At 33.6% G+C, this 20339-nt stretch overlaps 1 protein-coding gene across 6 annotated transcripts in view; it reads left to right on the top strand.

Annotated features, from left to right (window-relative positions):
- LOC307185766 (YTH domain-containing protein 1) overlaps positions 1-19858 on the top strand; it is a 35053-nt gene extending 15195 nt beyond the window's left edge. The window contains exons 5-17 of one of the 6 annotated variants that reach the window (XM_079920266.1): positions 889-978; positions 1439-1492; positions 2063-2157; positions 3661-3769; positions 3851-3968; positions 9913-9997; positions 10984-11150; positions 13664-13746; positions 14991-15027; positions 15100-15163; positions 15267-15329; positions 16843-16977; positions 18500-19858. In XM_079920266.1, the coding sequence (XP_079776392.1) occupies positions 889-978; positions 1439-1492; positions 2063-2157; positions 3661-3769; positions 3851-3968; positions 9913-9997; positions 10984-11150; positions 13664-13746; positions 14991-15027; positions 15100-15163; positions 15267-15329; positions 16843-16977; positions 18500-18724 (1325 nt within the window). In that variant the 3' untranslated portion in view covers positions 18725-19858. Of the gene's footprint in view, positions 1-888; positions 979-1438; positions 1493-2062; positions 2158-3660; positions 3770-3850; positions 3969-9912; positions 9998-10983; positions 11151-13663; positions 13747-14990; positions 15028-15099; positions 15164-15266; positions 16030-16842; positions 16978-17503 lie in introns of those variants that run through there. The other 5 variants (XM_079920267.1, XM_079920270.1, XM_079920268.1 and 2 more) reach the window with 5 other exon arrangements.
- The last annotated feature ends 481 nt before the right edge of the window (positions 19859-20339 follow it).

A 20339-nucleotide genomic window follows, 5' to 3' on the forward strand; every position in this document is an offset into this window, starting at 1 on the left:
ATTATTATTTTTCAACGTTCTGTTAACTTTTATAAAAATAAGTATATGCATTTTCTCCCATCATATTCCTTCTAGCTGAAAAGTAAAGGTGCTTATAGTGGTGTAATTAAAATACCAACAGAGACAGGAGAGTCTAATTCCATTTTAGGCCCTCATTTATATGCTTCCAAATTAAGCCTGAAATGGTTCTTATAGGTAATGCAAAAAAACCTCTTCTGTCTACTGAAGATTCCCAGCTTTTTAATAGAAATACATAGACTATCGCTGAGATTTTAGAGATAAATTTTAAATTGAATTTGAAAATAAGCAGTAATTCAGGAAGGAAGTGGTCAGGAAGAATGGAATTGAAGATACAAAAGCAAGCAGTGGCAACCAGAAGGGAGTCGCTAATTTACTATAGTGTAATTTAAAAAAAAAAAATTGAAAGGCTTTGGGTTCTGGGGTTCATCAGACATCTAAGATAGAATCAGAGTTGGAATTGTGATGAAGAATGATAGTATACTTTTTAAAAAGAGGACTTAAAACAGTGGTACTTGGTTCATAGAAGGGAACACTGTAAATTTAATTGAAAGAAAAGTTGTGTTTGCTTTGCAGAATTTTTTTCTCTTTTAAAACTTTAAGACCTTTTATATATAGGATAAGTAGTTCTTAATTATAGCTGTGTATTTTTATTTGATTAAAGTTGGTGGGAGAAATAACAAAATGTCCTTAGTATTTGAACAGTGTCTGAATTGGAACATCTTAGGAAATTGAGGGGGTCAGGAAGGATTAGTAATGAATAATACTTAGGGATTATGCAAAATCCAGATGCATGGTGATACATTCTTGTTTGACTAACGGTACCTATATTGTAATGTTTTTAAGAATCTTGTCTGAATTCTTTTTTAGATGAGAAAAAGAAGGAAAGGAAGAGAGCTAGAGGCATATCTCCTATTGTTTTTGATAGAAGTGGAAGCTCTGCATCAGAGTCATATGCAGGTATTCTCATTTTATTTGTGATCATATCTGACTGATTCTAATGTAATCTGCTGTAAAAAGTGTGTGGAGGCTGTAGTTTAGCGTGAACTTGTTAATATTCATTAGTATTGATTTCTGGCATGTTCAGTGTAATAAATCTAGAGGAAACTAAGCTTTTTCTTATTATTTTAATCCTGTTCTGTTACTGCTTAAGTGGAATTTCACTTTTTTTTTTCTTGGAAGATGATGATTCAGTGACTAGTTTTCTGAGTGAGAAACTGTTCAAATATTTTTAAAAACATCCAAACAACCCAAAAAGCAAAACACTCGTACACATTGAGAAGTATTTTTTTTTGTGTGTGTGGGTGCGCCAGGAAGAATAATTTGTCTTGAATGAGAACTTTATGTGACAAGACTGTAGAAATTTTGTCTTATCTCTATTAAAGCTCAATCTGAACAAATGTACTTTGGCTAAATACAGGTTCAGAAAAGAAGCATGAGAAATTATCATCTTCCGTTCGTGCTGTCCGAAAAGGTATCATTTAAATTTGAAATTGTTTTCATTGCATGCTTCCTTAAAAGTCATTATTTTGCCTTATTGGTTCTCCATTAATAGTTGGTTTTAATGTAGTAATGTTCTGATATATTACATTAAGGGAAAAAAAATAATTTAGTCTTACACAGAGCTCCATGTTCACTTCTTACTGGGTATCTTTTAGAACAGTAGCGGACATTTTAGGACATCTTAACAGTTTTTGGACAGAGTGGATGGTATATATATTTTAGTAGCATAATGGTCTATTAGTAAATTTTAAATGATTAATGTGATAAAGATCTATAAAATTTATAGCCATTTTCACACTTAAAAAATATGGATCTGATATATTAGAACATTACTATATTAGGTTTGCCTTCTTGCAAAATGCTGGTGTCTTTCTTAGCTTTGCTTTATTATGTGTTGTGGCTTAGCTTTCTAGGTTGAATGGGTGATTATGAATTTAAAAAGTTTAGCTGGGTTTTGGAGGGCTGATTTCAGTTAGTACAACTTATATCCCTCTGTGTGATAATGGCCTCTGTTTAATCAATTTGGATTTCTTTTTTTCAGATCAAACCAGTAAACTCAAATATGTCCTACAGGATGCGAGATTTTTTCTCATAAAGAGTAACAACCATGAGAATGTGTCCCTTGCCAAAGCTAAGGTATTAGCATCAGTTCTGTTGAAATATCCTAATCTTGAAAATTTAAATGTGAAGGTGGACTTGAGTATCACTTGAGTACATGACATACTGTAATTTTCATTAAAGCTTTAGAGATCCATAGTCCAGTTGCCATGTAGGGTCTGCTTTTTTGACTGGTTAGGCAACCTAGTAGTAATTTGAGTTTTCTTTTAAATCTTTTGAAGATGAGTTTAGAAGTAAAAATATTCGGTATTTGAAGAATATATAATTATACGTTGTACTGAAAAAGCCGTGTTTCTTTGGATTTTTGTGTTTCTATACTCAATTGCTAGTTTATTATACTAATAAATTTTATAAAGTTTTTTTAGTTAACCAGTTTTGTTTTATATTGCTGCTTGTTTTACACCTTGAGATTTTCTTGAATTCTTTTCCGGAGAGTTTCTTTTACTTTTAGAAGTAAGATCACTTGGATTTAGAAGAAAAGGGAAGAGTTAGTTTTAGTTTAAAGCCCCACCCTGGGCTTTACAAAAGGGATATGCCCAGTTGCTATAGGATGTCGTAAGGTTAATTTTTTAAAAAAATGTTTTTGTTACAAAAATGCATCTACTTTTTATACCAACTATTCTAATATTTTTGTATTTTTGTTTTAAGAGAGTTTCTACTGACTTTGAGAAAGTTAAAATTACGCGTTTTTTAAACTGTATTTCTGTCAATATTAATAATCCTATATTTCTAACTTAAGTTGAGGGTTACCCACTAAATTTTACAGATGGAAGGAATAATACACTAAATAGTGGAAGTTTATTCTGTTCTTTAGCTGGAGTGGATTTAGGCAGAAGTAGTTAAGCACCTAGTGAGAATGAGGTCTAGTATGTATCAGCAGATTAAACTGAATTAGAGGTTCTGGTTTACATTACCATTCCTGCCTCTTAATCTTTCATGATCAAAGAATTGTTTAAAATGCTTTGGAAATAATAACTGTTCCAGCTCAACATAAAACACAGGTCTCTTCAGTCAAACTATTGATACATGAAAATTTGAACTTAAATAGAAAGAAGAGAGAAATGCTAGAAACTTGACAGAAATTCTTCACTTATGGATTTATTAACATGATCATTTTTAATTATTTGGTTAGTCACAGTTTTTAAAGAAAAAAATGTACACATTGTGATTCACCTTCAAACAAAATGTTTTTACCACAGTAAATGGTTCTGATTTTAAATTGTAGGTGATTGTTTTTATTATCTAAAATTCTAGCCCATATGATTTGATTGCCCCCTGTCCCCATGTGTTTACTAGTTGTTTTAATGATTTTGTTAAGGTTGGTAATTTTCTCCATATTTTTCCCAAGTTTTTAATAGATTATTCCATTATTTTGACATACATTATTCATAAATGTCCTATGAATAAATAGGACATTTATTCATTATAGCTTATTGGTAACCTTGGTCTTCTGCAAATGTAATTGGAAACATCAAAGATTTACATTAATTTCAATCTTTGATCTTTACATCATTTATATAGGGTGTATGGTCTACACTGCCAGTAAATGAGAAGAAATTAAATGCTGCATTCAGATCTGCAAGGAGTGTTATCTTAATATTTTCTGTGAGAGAGAGTGGAAAATTTCAAGGTAAGAGTAAAAATAATTTGGATGTGTAAAAACATTAATTATATTTGCATCTATATATTATGTTGTGATTTATTCCCCTAGGATTTGCAAGACTTTCTTCAGAATCACACCATGGAGGATCTCCTATACATTGGGTGCTTCCAGCAGGAATGAATGCTAAAATGCTGGGAGGCGTCTTTAAAATTGACTGGATTTGCAGGTAAATTACACACTTCAGTGTAGATAATTAAAGTTGCTCTTGTTTTGAATGGGCTACCAGTTGAGAATAATGTTAAAACTCCACAGTTATTTAGTTTTAATTTATTATTCTAATTATTTTCCCCTTTATTTTGGTGTCATTCCTAGGCTGATTGGGATCTATAGAGTTTATTTAACAATGTTAAAAGTAAAAGTAACATTAATATGCTTAGATTGTATTGTTCACCACCTTTATAATGTAATGTAGAATGCATAGGGCAAAGATTTATTTAGTCAAGAGTTTTATGTATTTCATTTGTTCTCTGCATTAGTATTATGGCAGTAAATTTACAAATCAGACAGTTGCTTATGTTATTAGCACATGTTTATGTTTAGTGATTTAACATGCCATTTTATTACTGTGGAGTGGGAAAATAGTCACCCTTTGACTTGGCTAATATAACATTTTGGAGGTGACTAATTTAGTTGTGAACAAGTAGTGTTTAAGGAAGTTAGCAAATCATGTTAGTTGGCATTGTGACCTTTTGAAACTGCAGTAGTTAAGATTTAAATGTTTGTTAGAAAAGTAGACTTACTTTGAAATCTGAGTTATTTACCACTTTTTTTGTCCTTACTGAACGATTGTACATTGTTTTAAAAAATGATTAAAGAAGTCAATTTAGATGATACAGAGAGACTTAACACTTCAGCAAATGGATAGTCTCTTGTCGAGAACTGCAAAATGGGGCAGAAGGCAGAAAACTTTTATAGGATAAATAATAAAGAATAAGAAACAGACAAGAAAATATCTGATTAGATGGGGCCACACAGTCAACCTTCTTTGGGATGAGGAAGCCCAGCGTTGGCTTGGCGTTTGGGGATTGACTGACTGGATATATTGCATTTCTGGTCAAGTGGAGCATTTACAGGGACATGAAAGTTATCTAAGTTTCAGTTTGCTGGCTTAGCACCTTGGACAGGAGTGGCTCCATCTTGGGCTTAGAAAGCTATTTCAACAATATGAAAAGCTAATTATTTAAGTGAACTTTATATGGCATACACAAATCTACTACCTGTAAAATTAACTTTAGCTAAATAAGAATTACCTGAAAGGGACCATATGGATTTTTTTGTATCATTAAGTCGGCTTAGGTGGATTTTTGATGAGGATAGAGGAATTGGATAAGAAAGAAAAATGCTGTTCATATTCAGAAGGCAAAGTAGCACAAAGAAGAGACATGAAATCAGAAACCATGGGGTGGGGGGTGTGAGTGGGGTGTGTGGATGGGATAGGGAACCACCTTTTTAATAAAGCAGATAGTCATTAAAGAGAAGAACAAAAGGCAAAGATGGGTAGTAATGTGGGCCAGCCTAAGGAGTTAAACCTTTGCTGTGGGACAGTGAGGAACTATGAAAATGGGCAGTGATACAGTAGAGATAGTGTATTAAGTTGATGTTTAATAGAGTAGCAAAAAGCTATATGCGCATATAAATATATCACCATTATTCATCCAGTAATTACTTTTTTTTTAATAAATTTATTTTTACATTTGGCTGTGTTGTGTCTTCGTTGCTGCAGGCGGGCTTTCTCTAGTTGCGGCTAGCAGGGGTTACTCTTTGTTGCGGTGCGCGGGCTCTTCATTGCGGTGGTTTCTCTTGTCGTGGAGCGCGGCCTCTAGGCGCGCAGACTTCAATAGATGTGGCACTTGGGCTCAGTAGTTGTGGCTTGCAGGCTCTAGAGCACAGGCTTAGTAGTTGTGGCGCATGGGCTCAGTTTCTCTGCGGCTTGTGGGATCTTCCCAGACCAGGGTTCGAACCCATGTGCCCTGCAGGGGGACTCTCAACCACTGCGCCACTAGGGAAGCCCCCTGTCATTACTTTCTATAGGGAAAAATTAGAAGCAATCTAAATTCTCTCATAGGAAATTGGTTAAGTAAATTATGGTTTGTCACTTAAATGTAATACACAAAAATAATTGTCCATGTGATAACATGGAAAGATACAACAAATGAAAGGATACATAATTATAATGTTGGAATGCATTGTTAGGGTGGTGAGACTATAGATGATATTCCCATACTCCACTGTGCCCAGGGTTTTAAAATATAGATTTATAGTTCTTAATTTCTAAAGTTAAATCATAGTCAAAATTATAAAATTTAAAAATCTGGTGGCAGTTTATAGGGAAGACAAGGTGCCAATTATTTCTTAGCAGAGATAGACATTTTTACTTAATTTTTTGGATGGATAACTGTAAAGGCCAAAGGAGAGATTTGTTAAGTCTATGGTTTAATGACTAGAAACATTATTGGTGTCACTGGAAAATATTTGGAGGTGATGCTTTTTTAGGAGAAAAATAATTACCCAGTTTTAGATTGGTGGTAGCAAATTTTATTTTGAATGTTGCTTGTTTTGTGAACCTTCATTTTCAGATTATTGATAAGGAAATTTGTTTCTTAATTTTAGAAGATGAGTTTAATTTATTCACAGATTATCGTCTTAATTTTCTTCTTCATTGACTTACTGGCTCTTTTACTAACTCATTTGAAATATATATAGCTAGCATCAGAAGATAGGTACAAACCCAAATAGTCCATTCTGCTAAGATTTTGTGTAAAACTTTGTGTAGTAATGTTTTTTATTACTGTTAAGTAAGTTTTTGGTTTACCTGGAAAAGAATATTCTTAATTAAAAAAAAAACTAACTTTATTTTTAAATACTCATAAGTGCGTTAAAGAGTAATATTAAAATACTTCAGAGTTCTGAGGGGGCACGTGTTCTTATTACATTGACATTCTTTGAGTAAGTCACTTGAACTCTTAGTTTTCTGTGTGAAATGAGAATTACATTTGACCTTCAGTGTTAAAAGGATGAAACTTTAATAAATACAAACCCTGAAGGCTTTGCTATCAGTAATAGTAACTGCTATGAATATATTTTCTTTTCAGATATGATAGTTATTAGAGTTTTATTTAAGCACCTTTTGGATTTAATAATAACTAGCCTTAAGTTTTTTGAGGTGTGGTCCCTGGATCACCTGCATCAGTAGTATCTGATTATTAAAATGCAGAATCGTTACATGCACCTCAAACCTGTAGGCACACCGGAGTTTAAAACTAGATGGTGCATGGTAGCAGATAGGAAAGGAGGCATTAAAAAGTGACTTAAGTTGCTGCTGGGAGTTAGATCAAAGTAAGGCTAAAATCTATAGAATGTCATTCAACCAGAATTAAATCTACTGACTATATTGTATTTTAACCTCACCCCTTTCTTGTCCATTCCAGATAACCCATTTCTCTTTTCTTTCATGGTTTCTCGATATTATTCCTTTTAGTTTTAATGACCAAAACAGCTGTCAGTACGTAAGAGCCTCTGTACAGTTTCATGTTCTTTTGTTAAATATGCCCCATTTTCTAAGCTCCTTAAGTCAGAGAATCACTGCCATGTTACCTAGGGTACTCACAGTAAAGACAGTCATCTCTAGGCTTTTTCATTACATGTCTGCTCAAAAGCTGATTTTTAGGATGCCTGCTCTGTAATTGTGATGACCACAGATGTGCAGTTTCTCTTAGTCTTAATCTGAGCCCTGTTTTTCCTAAGGCCTCATAGTTCTCTGTGCTTTTCAGTCTGGGATTAATTTGTCGAAACAGTGGGCAGAGGTCTCTAGAATCTAGTTAGAACCAGTGCTACCAAAGAATTTTAACCCTAAGTGACTCAAACAGCTCAACATACGCCTTTTTTTTGGACCTAGGGTATTCCATTGCTAATGTTTAAATAACAGTGGTAACTCTGTACAATAATAATTTGTAACCGTCCTGCACTTTCGTAGTTGTAGGTTATTTATTCCTTTCCGTAACCTTTTTTTAACTGGCAACTGAGAGGAAAAACCTGAGAAGCTATTAAAGTACAGTTTTAACTATAGATCTGCATCTGGATATTCTAGGCTTTTGATATGGACTTATTCTAGCTTAATGATAGTCTCTTTCCCCCTGCCTTCCCTGTAAAGGGGGGGGGGGGGTGTGTGTGTGTGTGTGTGTGTGTGTGTGTGTGTGTGTGTATGTAGATACATACACACATATTTTTATGTATGTATATACACTATTGAACCACTCTCGATGTGTGAGGTAAGATGTCTTTAAGGTGAGGAATCCAGTAGTAGTACCTAGTAGGCATTTCTGTACACTCTGCCCATTTCTCCCATACATTCACATCACCACCACCACAGATCATGCCACCTTGATACTTTAATTTTAGATATACTTCTCTTTTCCTGTAAATGTCGAAATATTTTCTGAGGTTTAAAAATAGTTGTGTAAAATTTGGGAGTTTAATATTCATCTTTAAGAAAATTCACATAAGGTTAGAATAAATGGTTATATAGCTGGTCCACTGGACCAGGTTATTTGCTTGTATTTTTTCTTCTCCATTATGTCTTTGCTCAGGTCCTTTTCATTGCTTCAAATGTAACCCTGCCTTACCTCTCTACATACGGCTTTTCCTGAGTCACTTTTCTTTCAGGCTTATCCCATATGCCACCTTTTCCAGGAAGCATTTTCTGATTGTTTTTTCTTTCTTTCCAAAATACATATGACCATGCACATTAAAAATAAAACTTCTGTACTCTATTTATGGTACCCATTCTTTTACAAAATAATTGTGTGTGCTTGTTTACTCTCTGATAAAAGCTGTGGAAGAAAGGTTAGGAATGCAGGCTCTTTATTTTATTCATCTTTGTATGTCTTTTGAGTAGTTTCATTTATATTGTATATATGTGTATATATATATAATCTTTAATTAAAGCATTTATTTAATTTGGTATTACTTTATGCACAAATAGATGAAACCTTATTGAATGATGTTAATTTTCGATTATTTGTTTTGACAAGTTCTTATGTGTCATGTTTGTGTTCAGTGTTGTGCTGGGTTGATAAAGAACTATAAAAATACAGGGTATCTTTTTTTAGCTTGGTGAGACCATTTTGCCCTATGGCTCAGCTTAGAGCCAGAGTTTGTTTAAATTATTTAGGTATAGCACTGTAGTGTAAGTGAAGGGCATAATTAATACATGCAAATATAGGAATTTATGAATAAAAACATTTGTGTTGTCAAGAGCCATTCCATGTGTGGTGGGGAGTATTGCCTTATCAAAAGGTGGGAGGACATTTGAATCTGGGAAAGCAGCCCTGAACCAAGGATAGGGGGCATGTATTTTCATTTGGTATTAACTGCCTGGTTAAGCTTCATCTCTTTGTGATCAGTTATTAAAAAATACAAGATTTTTAGGGGCTTCCCTGGTTGCGCAGTGGTTGAGAATCCGCCTGCCGATGCAGGGGACACGGGTTTGAGCCCTGGACCGGGAAGATTCCACATGCCGCAGAGCAACTAAGCCTGTGCGCTACAACTGCTGAAGCCCGCATGCCTGGAGCCTGTGCTCCACAATGAGAGAGGCCACTGCATTGAGAAGCCCGCTCATGGCAACGAACAGTAGCCCCCACTCACCACAACTAGAGAAAAGCCCGCGTGCAGCAACAAAGACCCAACGCAGCCAAAAAAAAAATAAATTTATTAAAAAAAAAACAAAAGATTTTTAGTACACAGAAGCAAGAAATATGCTAAACATTTGATATGTTATTTCATAGGTAGACTGCTTAAAACAAGTATGAAGAAGGTGGTGATATCCTTGTTTATAAGATGAAGAAACTCAGGCTCAGAGAAGCTGAGAGATAGCTGGGATTAAACCCCAAACTGTCTTGGTTTCTTAAGCGTATTGTTTAGCTTTTTTAAATTTTGAGAACACCTGAGAATGTGGAAAGAGTGTGTCTCTGAAGGGGGCTCCCTTTCTGGGGAATAAGCTCTATCAGTCTTAAATTTTAGTCATATTTAAATCATGATTAACATAGGAATTCACTACTAAAGTAGTATAAGGATTCTGCAAAGTAATGTAATTAATATTACTTTGTATTTAGGCGTGAATTACCCTTCACTAAGTCGGCTCATCTCACCAATCCTTGGAATGAACATAAGCCAGTAAAGATTGGACGTGATGGACAGGTTTGTTGTTTTAATTGATTCTTTAAAAAACATATTTAATCAACCTTTTTAGAGATCTTTATTGAAGGATATTCTAAAACCATTTTTGATTGAATTTGTGGGAAAGATTAAGGGAAAATATTCTTATTTGGAGTTTGTGATTACTGTGATTTTGATTGATTAATCTGACTTCCGTTAATGTTGAAAGGTAGCTTTATATGGTACTTCATTAATACAATTGAAGGAAAAGTTTTCAAAGAGAATTGGCATGATTTTTACATGCTTTTTCATTATGTTATTACTGTTTGACAGATTCTGAACTTTGTATAATATATTTTAGAAATGCCATTTAATGTCTTTGCTGAAGTTTTCTGAGTAGAAGGAAGCTTTATGAAAAGGAGATAAGTATGTGTAGTCAGGTTTTCAAATCTGCAAATGAAATTAAAAGTGTGCCGTGACTTAAACTCAAACCTGTGAACCTTACGGTTTCTACATGTAATTTTGAACCAGGTTTTCATTGCTCCTAAGTGAAAATATTGGTAATTGAAAATAAAACTTAATTTTAAAAAGTCTGTAGATTAGTCTGTTTTTCTAGTTAATATAATGTATTTAAGTGCATTTAGCAATTTATTATTATGAAAATTGTTGACACACTAACACGTTTTTCCTCCACTGTATTGAGATGGATGACTTTGTCCTGATACTTCTGTGTTTTGCACAAAGAAATATTCCTTTGTTGCAGAGGGAGATTGTCGCAGACTTTTTGTATAGTTAACGTTGGAGATTCTACACTTTTAATTTTTCCCCTTATATAAATACGTGAAACACTTTTAAAAGGTTTTTTAGAAACCTTTCAAGGAAATTTATCGGAATCTCATACGATCATCAGCCTTGGGAAGGAAGCCTCCAAGTCAATCTGTTTTTGTTCTTGTACATCAGGAAAATACAAGTCTATTGAAAGTTTCTCCTTTTTTTTCATCTTGTAAATTACTACTTTCCTATTCTAGGAAATTGAACTTGAATGTGGAACCCAGCTTTGTCTTCTATTTCCCCCTGATGAAAGTATTGACTTGTATCAGGTCATTCATAAAATGCGTCACAAGAGAAGAATGCATTCTCAGCCCCGGTCAAGAGGACGTCCATCCCGTCGAGAACCAGTCCGGGATGTGGGAAGGTTAGAAACGTTCTTTGGACTGATAATAGGCACATGTATCAGAATAACATGATGGAGGAATGTGATTCGTCAAAAGTTTGTCCTGCGGTAAAGAAGAAAGAGAAAATCCTCAAATCAAGCTGCATGGACTAGTTTGTGGCTTCATTGAGGATTTCACATGGTCATCTTGGTCTCAGTCATTTTTCAAGAGGAAAATGGGGATCTTTCCTTATGCAGAAAAAATTATCTGCTAAAGAGTGATAACCAGTTTAGATTAGATAATAATCTGATAATACAATGTATACCATTGAAATGAGGTAGGCCTTTGTTGCTAAGAACAGGCTAGAAAGGAGGAAGAGGAGGAAGTCTTTATTTGCAAAAATTGTTAATATTTTGTAAAAAGCCTTTTCTTTCAGGTGTGTCTCTGGATAAGCCTTATCAGATATGGGACTTTTATAAAGGATCACTAATATTTTTTCAGAAGATGACGCCTCATTTAGAGGATAAAATATTTTAAGTTATTTTGATATTCAAGAGGAGCATTATTGGGACTGTTTCAGATTTTACCATCGTGATGTGTTAACCCCATTGTCAAATATTGTCTAACTTGTACCCAGTGAATTCACACATCTTGCTGAGCTTCTGAAAACAATAGGTTCTTTCCAAAGGGGATCAAGTGGCCCTGGGAGACCCGGCAACAAACCAAAAAGAAGGGCTGTTGCTGTGTCTGTTTACAGCTTTTCCAGATGCTGGCAGTACCTGTGGACTTAAAGTGTTTTTTAGAGGATCGCCATGGTTATTGATCACTACTTATGAACTAAACAGCATTTTCCAGGAAAAGGGGGTTTAACTTGTTACAGAATTGGAGAAGTCTTTGCAAAGGACTGATATATGCCCTTCTACCCAACACCTTCCCCTGTATAGATTTGCATACAGCTAAATCTAAAATATTCTGCTAAAGACTGTTGGATGTGTGGTTGATGGGATGAAACCTTTGGTTAAGTTTCCTTTTGGTGGAAACATCCTGTGGTAGGTACAGATAATCCAACAAGAGTCCCCATTTCTTTGAGCTTAAGAAGGACACTGTCAAGTAGGTAGGAGGAAACCTGGCAGAGCCCCCTTATTTTTGGCCTAAAAGGACTGAGCACCAAGATGTCTTTTGAAGTTTTAAGCTAAGAGGTTTCCAGTGCAATACAGTACATACAAGTGAAGTTTTTACCTCAGTTTTGCAATGGACTGTAAACTATACTTACACTACACCTTCTCTCAAGCCTGCCAGGGCCTCCATATTTGTATGTGGCTTACAGCTTAAAGTCAGTAGTTGGACTACTTTATGAACTGTTACTATCATGTTTTATACCGGTCGTAAATGCACTCCCCAAACTACAAGAAAGCGGTATGTTTATTTTTTTTAAACCAGCTTTTAATTTTCTTAGTCTTATTTATTGTAGATGCAACTGTTTTTATTCTGTTGGGGGGCTTGGGTTTGTTGCAGCTTTGTAGTTTGAGTGAACTTGTGTTGCAAAAGTTAATGAAAACAGTTAATATGCAGAGAAATAGCTGGAAAACTAGTGATACCAGGTTATTATGGAGTTTTTTACATTAAGGGTAAAAAGGTGTATTTATTATTACCTTAAAAACTTGGATTTTTGTTTTTCTTTTGTGTAGCTCTTTATTAAATGCTAAGTAAAATGAAGTGTATTTAATGATGTATTTACATTAACCATTGAGATTTATGGAAGATAGTGAAGAGCAGCCCTCTGCAGATAGTAAAGTTGTCACCTTCTAAAGAATACACTTTGAACTCGTTTTATGAACTCTGTTAAAACTCTGCCCCATTACGTGCCAGTTTTATTTTAAGGCATTGTCTCTGGAAAACATTCCCATAATTCCTAAATGTTATTAACTTTAGAAATTGGTTTTTCAAAGTATTAAGATTTTCAAAACTTTTCTGTAAAGTCACGTTTAATTATCAAATTTTCTGTATGATCATGTGAAAAGTGTAATTTTGTGCAAAGCAGAAGAAAAATATTTAAGAAACTCTTAATTTTCTTTAGACTTAGCCTAAAATGACATTAATACGTTTAAATATATAGATTTTAGAATTACCTGTTGTGTAATGATGATAGTTTTTTTTCCCCTTTCTTTTACCTGAATGGAGACTTTATTTGGGAAAGTGTTTTGTTAAACTGGATATTTATATTAGTTTGAGGGCAGCTCATTTACTTTTGTTTAGATTACTAAAATGTGATGTACGTATTTTGAGCAGGTTACTCTTTGCAAGTGCCTCGTCATAGCATGAGGATTACAGAGAATATCTATTCCAGCGATACATCTAAGGATTGGTGTATAGTAATTACTTTGAGGAATTAGAATTTAGGAATTTTAAGGTATTTGCTCACCAAACATGAGGGTGTTATTTTAAAGGAAATAATGAGCTTTTTTGTGTGCTTATTTCTGTCAGAAACACTTGCTTTGCTGTTTGTTCTCCCAGCAGTTTTTGGTTTAATTTCTAATGTGTCTAATTTGTGTAGGCGTCGACCAGAAGATTATGATATTCATAACAGCAGAAAGAAACCAAGGATTGACTATGCCCCTGAGTTTCATCAGAGACCAGGTTAATATTTTATAATCCTGCAGATATTTGACTTGAAATTATTAAAAACAACAACAACAACACAAACTTCTATCATGACCCTATAGTTTTAAAAGTGAGAAAACTTTAGGATGCAACTACTTAAACCTTAGGAAATTATTAATCAGATAGTAATTCCTCTTCTTTGTTAAGGTTGTTTATTCTAGTGTGACTCATTATCATAATCTGTTAATTATCTGAAATTACTAATTTATCATTATTGCACAAATGGAAATTGCACTTGTGCTTTTAAGATTAAATGTAGTTAGGGAAAGCAGTGATCTTACACTGTATTAAGCTTTTTATTCCCTTTGATACTTAGTATTTCATGTGTATACAGCTTTAAATGGAAACGGAAATAATGCTGTATTTTTCTAAATAAAAATACCTTTGACATCATTTTTTTAGAGAGGAATGGGGAATGCTTGGTTTAATCTAAAAGCAGCTTTTCAGTTAGTCTTTCCCTTACTGGAATTGAAAAAGGCAAAGTGTATTTAAGAGAAGATACTTAAAACAGTCAGTGATACACGTATAAAAATTAGGCAGTTTGGAAGTTGGTGTTAGCATTACAGCACTGTATGTGGCAAGTGGCTTGATAAGCCTCATTCTTCTCCAAAATGGGATATTCCAGAGAGTAAAATTAAATTTTTCCCCAGTAACTTGGCCACTCAGATTTTTTTACATTTTTAATTTACTGAGTACTTATGAAAAGGAGGGAGAATATTTCTCTTATTACCATGGTTCTTTCACTTATTGATAAAATGTATATATCTTCATTTTTGCAACTTTTGTTAATTTTGCTTTTCTCCCTGTACGTTTGCATTTTTTAAAACTATGGTTGACTTAGCAAGACTTGTGTATACTCAAGGTAGAGGTAAACATTTGTTTTAAGGAAGCCCTATTACGGTGTCCTCAAGATAATTCCTCTGCCCTTACCTTCCTTACGGTGCAGCATGAAGAAATTTCTGTCTAGCAAGAAGTGGGGTGTGAATTTAGAAGATCCATATGAAAATCTCTCTAGCAGTTTATAATTCTGTGATATCAGTAAGTTATTTAGTTACTTTTATCATGTAATCTGAGAAGAAAATCTGAAAGTGGAATAATACAATAATAGCATCACTATTATTACATGGGAAGAATTGAATTGAGTGGTAAGGAAGGTTTAATTATAATGCCATAATAAAAAACATATATTTGATATACTAAAATGCTTGATGTTTAAACAGGGTATTTAAAGGATCCACGATACCAGGAAGTAGATAGGTAAGTTGGGTTCACTCTTGCTTAGTTTTGAATTACATTCTTGGAACTGGTTTATGAATTACCTGAATTTAGTTTCACAAATCTTATTCCCAACAGACGGTTTTCAGGAGTTCGCCGAGATGTGTTTTTAAATGGGGTAAGCATCTCACTTTTTAAATTTAATGTACATAAAATCTGTATATGATTTATAACTTCTGGGCATTTTATTTATTTATTAACATTATCATCTTTCATTTTAGTCCTACAATGATTATGTGAGGGAATTTCATAACATGGGACCACCACCACCTTGGCAAGGAATGGTTTGTATTATTCTGTTTTTGCAAGTTATTTAACTTCATTTGCAGTTCCATACATTTTGAGTGCTTACTTCGAATATGATTGTTACAGTTACCCATTAGGAGACTTAAAATACGTATCTTTGGTGATATATACTTGCATGCTGTTTTTAAAACTAAAGGCTAATGAATGATTTGATTTATATTAATAGTACCGGCTTAATTGATGAGTATTATGATCTATTATTGTAGTGGCTAGTAGTGCAAACTCTTCGGGGTTCAAATACCTTCCCTTCTCAACTCTGACCTTGGACAAGTTTCATAATATATTTTTTTCTTATAGCTTTCCTTATCTGTAAAACTCGATAAGCATCCATTCATTCTTTGGCTCATCAAACTAATATTTAGAACCTACTCTTTGCAGGCACTGTGCTTGCTCTGGGTATATGTTGGTGAATAAATTGGGCATTATGTCTATCCTTTTATGGCTTAAAATTTAATGGAATAGTCATTAATATCATTTAATGTCAACCTCAGGATTGTCAAGAAGCTAAATATACAAAATACAAGTTAAGTTTAGCATAGTGCCTGACCCTAATATTCAGTAAATTCTCTATATTAAATAAGGTTAATTAAACCCTATTCCTAAACTTTAATTTTTTTTCCTTTCTTTAAGAAAACTGGATATTCTTCTTAGAATATATCTTAAGGTATTGAGGATAGCTGAAGCATTAATCCCTAAAAAATAAAAAAACTTGCAAGTTTAAGTAGTTCTGATTGTTTCTTACCTTTTTTATCTTAAATGCTGCCTGTAATGTGGCATTTCCATCTGACTTTTGTTTCACTTAGTTACTCTGTACAGATAGATGAATTATGAAGTTACTTTCCTTTAGATTCTATGAAATTAAAGAAAATATTTAATAATATTATCTTGGCACTAATTAGGGGGAGAAGTACCTTTGATTTTCCATTATTTTATAATGGCATTTAAAAGTTCATTAGCCCCTGAGTTTTTTTTTTTTTTTTTAATACATTTGTACATAGTGGTTAAGATGACTGATTCTAGAGCCAGAATGCCTGATGTTGTGTCTAACTTCCACCCCTTTACTAGCAGTGTGATCTTAAGCAGGTTACTTAACCATTTGGTGCCTCAGTTTCCCTTTTGTAAACTAGGATTATGTAATAGTACCTATCTGTAGGGTTGCTATGAGAATTAAATGAGCCATGTAAAGTGCTTAGGACAGTGCCTGATCCATAGTAATCACTGTGTAGTGAGGGCTCGCTGTTTTTATTAGTATGTAAATGGTATGTATAAATGTTAAATTTTGGAAGATATGTAATTAGAGAGTTTATTACACACATTTTCAACAAGCAAATAAAGAGGGTATTTTGACGAATCCTAATGCCATCAAAGTAAACGGCTTGTACAGAGTAAATTATTTGTTTGGGATGGGTGGTTTGGATAGGGGAATTCTAAGAATGGTTTGTTTACAAGGATGTTTGGTAGATGCTTATGGAAGTGGTTTTCTTTTTTTAGACTCCTTATCCTGGAATGGAACAACCTCCACACCATCCTTACTATCAGCACCATGCTCCACCTCCTCAAGCTCATCCCCCCTACTCAGGACATCACCCAGTACCACATGAAGCAAGATACAGAGATAAACGAGTAGTAAGTGAATGAGAAGGCAGAAGTATGAGGGAACTACTTAGAATTCTGTAGATAATTTGAATGTGAGGGATACCAGATTATGTTGAGTGGTAGACGGTTTCACATTCTTATTGAAGGCTGTTTTTGAAGGAATTCACAACTTGTTTTTATTAAAAATGGCTAGTTTCTTTGATTATTTAAGCAGACTATATTTGAGTTTGAGATTTCTGGGTCTTCAGTATAGTAGTTGGGCTTAGTTTATTAAATGTTATACACATACACACATGATGTCTCTGTGCTGGGCCACATAAACATCCTTTTATCTTCCCACATGATGAAGAGCATGCATATCTGAGAGGACCAGTCAGAGCAGGAGTTTCCTAGCCTATCTTTGAGATACTTTCATCTGTCATTTATTTCCTTATCCTCATAAAGATACTAATCCTTCAAAATAAAGTCATACTAGGATCTTTAATGTTCGGTTAAACAATTTGAGAATACTAATTGACTAATAGACTTTAATTTAATAGTGGTTTTTTTTTTTCAGTCACAGAAGAAGACATATACAGCCTATATGTATGATGAAATCTTAGTTGACTAGCTGGATTGTGTTTTTAAAAATGCCTTTTGTAAATGATCATATTTTCAAAAGAAGTTTTTCTGAGATTGCTTTATCAAAATGTACTTTTAAACAAGTTCTATTTCTGTTGTAGCTTTTTTGTTAGTATATATGTATATATTTCATACTTAGGTAATATTCACATATTTATTATATGTGAAAGGTAGTGTGAAATTGTTTTTGAACCTTATATTCTATATATTTAAGCTGACTTTTGAAGAGCCCAATTTCAGTAAGTAAAGAATTGAGAACTAAGAGTAGAAATCTAGAGCAGGGGTCAAGTTTAGAAATATCCACGGTAACAACCTTGCACCTCAGTTGCTTATCTTACCCTTCGTTGTCCTCCTCAACCTTTTGTGTATTATTAGCTCTGTGTGGAATAGACTACAATCTTACTGCAGTACATATTTTCTTAAAATTCTGTCAAATTCCACAAATTGTCATTAACAATGATTCAGTCTGAAAAAAATCAGGAATGGAAGAATTCTTAATTTCACCTTTAGAGGGCAGAGTTGGTTTGGTTTAGTTTGTAGACTCAGGAGGAAAAATAAGTAGAGCTCACCTGTTGCAGAAAAACATTGATGACATTTAGCGTAGTTGACAGCATGTATTGATGTATTTATTGATCATGTGGTTGATGGTCATCAGGTGATTATTTTGGCATAAATCTTACTAAAGGGATTGGATGGAGAAATCATCAAAGTTAAATAGAAAACTGCATGAAGTGATTTTTTAATGAGATTTGAATAATCCTCTGTTGTAGGTGTCTAATTAGTAAGACATCAAAATCCTTTCTCTAAACAATGTCAGAATTACATTCTATGAATTAATAGGGCATTTCTTCAGATTCTTTCTCTACAATGAAGGGACACATAAATTCCATTTGATTTTTGACATACCTTACCCATTTCTTACCTTTTCTAGCATGATTATGATATGAGGGTGGATGATTTCCTTCGTCGAACACAAGCTGTTGTCAGTGGTCGGAGAAGTAGACCTCGTGAAAGAGATCGGGAGCGAGAGCGAGACCGCCCTAGAGATAACAGAAGAGACAGAGAACGAGATAGAGGACGTGATAGAGAAAGAGAAAGAGAGCGATTATGTGATCGGGACAGAGACCGAGGGGAGAGAGGTCGATATAGAAGATAATGTGCTTTTGGAAGCACTGATTGTTTAAAAATAAAAAGAATCTTGTATTTTTCTTTTTGTGTGTGTTTACAAGTAGTAAATTTATTTTCAACTGTCTACTTAAAGTTCATTGTGTAGAAGGATTTATTATGACCCTCTTTGTTCCAAGCATGCAGTATAATAAGAACTGGAAAAACTCAAATCCTCCAAAAAATGCACAGTTGACAATTTGAGTTGAGACTTTTATTGGGGCAGAATGGAACAGTCCAAGAATGTAGATATTGATTCAGTCTCCATAAATGTTCACCTACATATAGTATGTTCATCCTAGAGTTATTTTTTGTTTTCTTTCTTTTGAATCTTGATGGATGACTGCCACAATATTTTGCTTTGATGTATTTCTAAATGTAGGTGCACACGGTTCAGTAAAAATAATGCTGCTATCAAGTATGCAAATATTGAAATATGATGGTTTGACTGTATGGCAGTGTTGTAGCAGCCTCTTGGTTTTTCCTTTTTTTTAATCTTAAAAAAAGTCACTTTTTATGTTTCTTCCGTCTTCAATGATGACAGCAATATTAAGAAGACATTGCTATCTAATTTTTAGTCTTTTTAGATAAAAAATTCCTATGTTCAGTAGCATGGTTGATGCTATTGTTTAGCCTTCCCCTCCAAACTGTATACATTGGCTTGGAATGTTCACAACTTGCGTGTGTGGCAGCGGAAGATAATTCCCATATTCTACATTGCTACTGTTTTGTATAAAATAAATTGGTAAAGATTGACACTTATGTCTTGTATTTCTTTCTTGTCTGTATGCAAGTTTGTTTCCTTATATATTAGTGGACATAAAAGAATGCTTTGTGTTCAGGAATTGTGGGAACCCCATTTGTCTCTTTTTGCATATTTTATCAGAAATGATTAACTTACGTCAATTATATTAAAAGCTTACTTATATTTCTAATATAAGAACTAATGGTACACAGTGGAGTTTCGTTAGTATTTTGGTTAAGTATTCATCTGATAACATTTTTGGATCTCCTCTGATTATAGGATTGTTTTTTCAGGTTTTGTGTTGGTTTGTGTGTAACTTTGATAAGTTAGCTACTTTAGGTATTTTCTATTTTACTTTTAGAATACACTTTTAAAATTTAGCCCTCTTATAGTTACTTATTTTAAGTTAATCAAGTTAATCATCAGTCCCTCTCAGTAATAACAAGCTGTATAAAATACAGTTTATGAGAGGTTTTTTTGTACTTTATTTTGAGTTATACCTATAGTTTTGGCCTTTGTTATGTTGAATAGTTAAATATTTGGGATATTTGACCACATTTTTTTGTTTTCATACATTGTCATAATTGTGTTCTGTACCAGATCATGATTACAGTTTTATATTTACTCTATATTAGTCTCAAGAACACAGGAACTTCACTGTTGAAGGATACTTAAAACTATCAGTTTACTGCTTTCATATGCTCACTGGTATTTAGAATATTTTTCCATTCAGTTACAATTAGTAGGTATATTTACCTATTTCAAAAATAAAGCATAAGGATTTAAGTCTGTGCAGTGTGGTAGAGAAGAAAGAACATTTAACTGTATTATGAAACCTGGGTTCTAGATTCAGCATTGCCTT

The sequence above is a fragment of the Stenella coeruleoalba genome (genome assembly GCF_951394435.1).
Source record: "Stenella coeruleoalba genome assembly, chromosome: 4".
In the NCBI taxonomy this organism is placed as follows: Eukaryota; Metazoa; Chordata; class Mammalia; order Artiodactyla; family Delphinidae; genus Stenella; species Stenella coeruleoalba.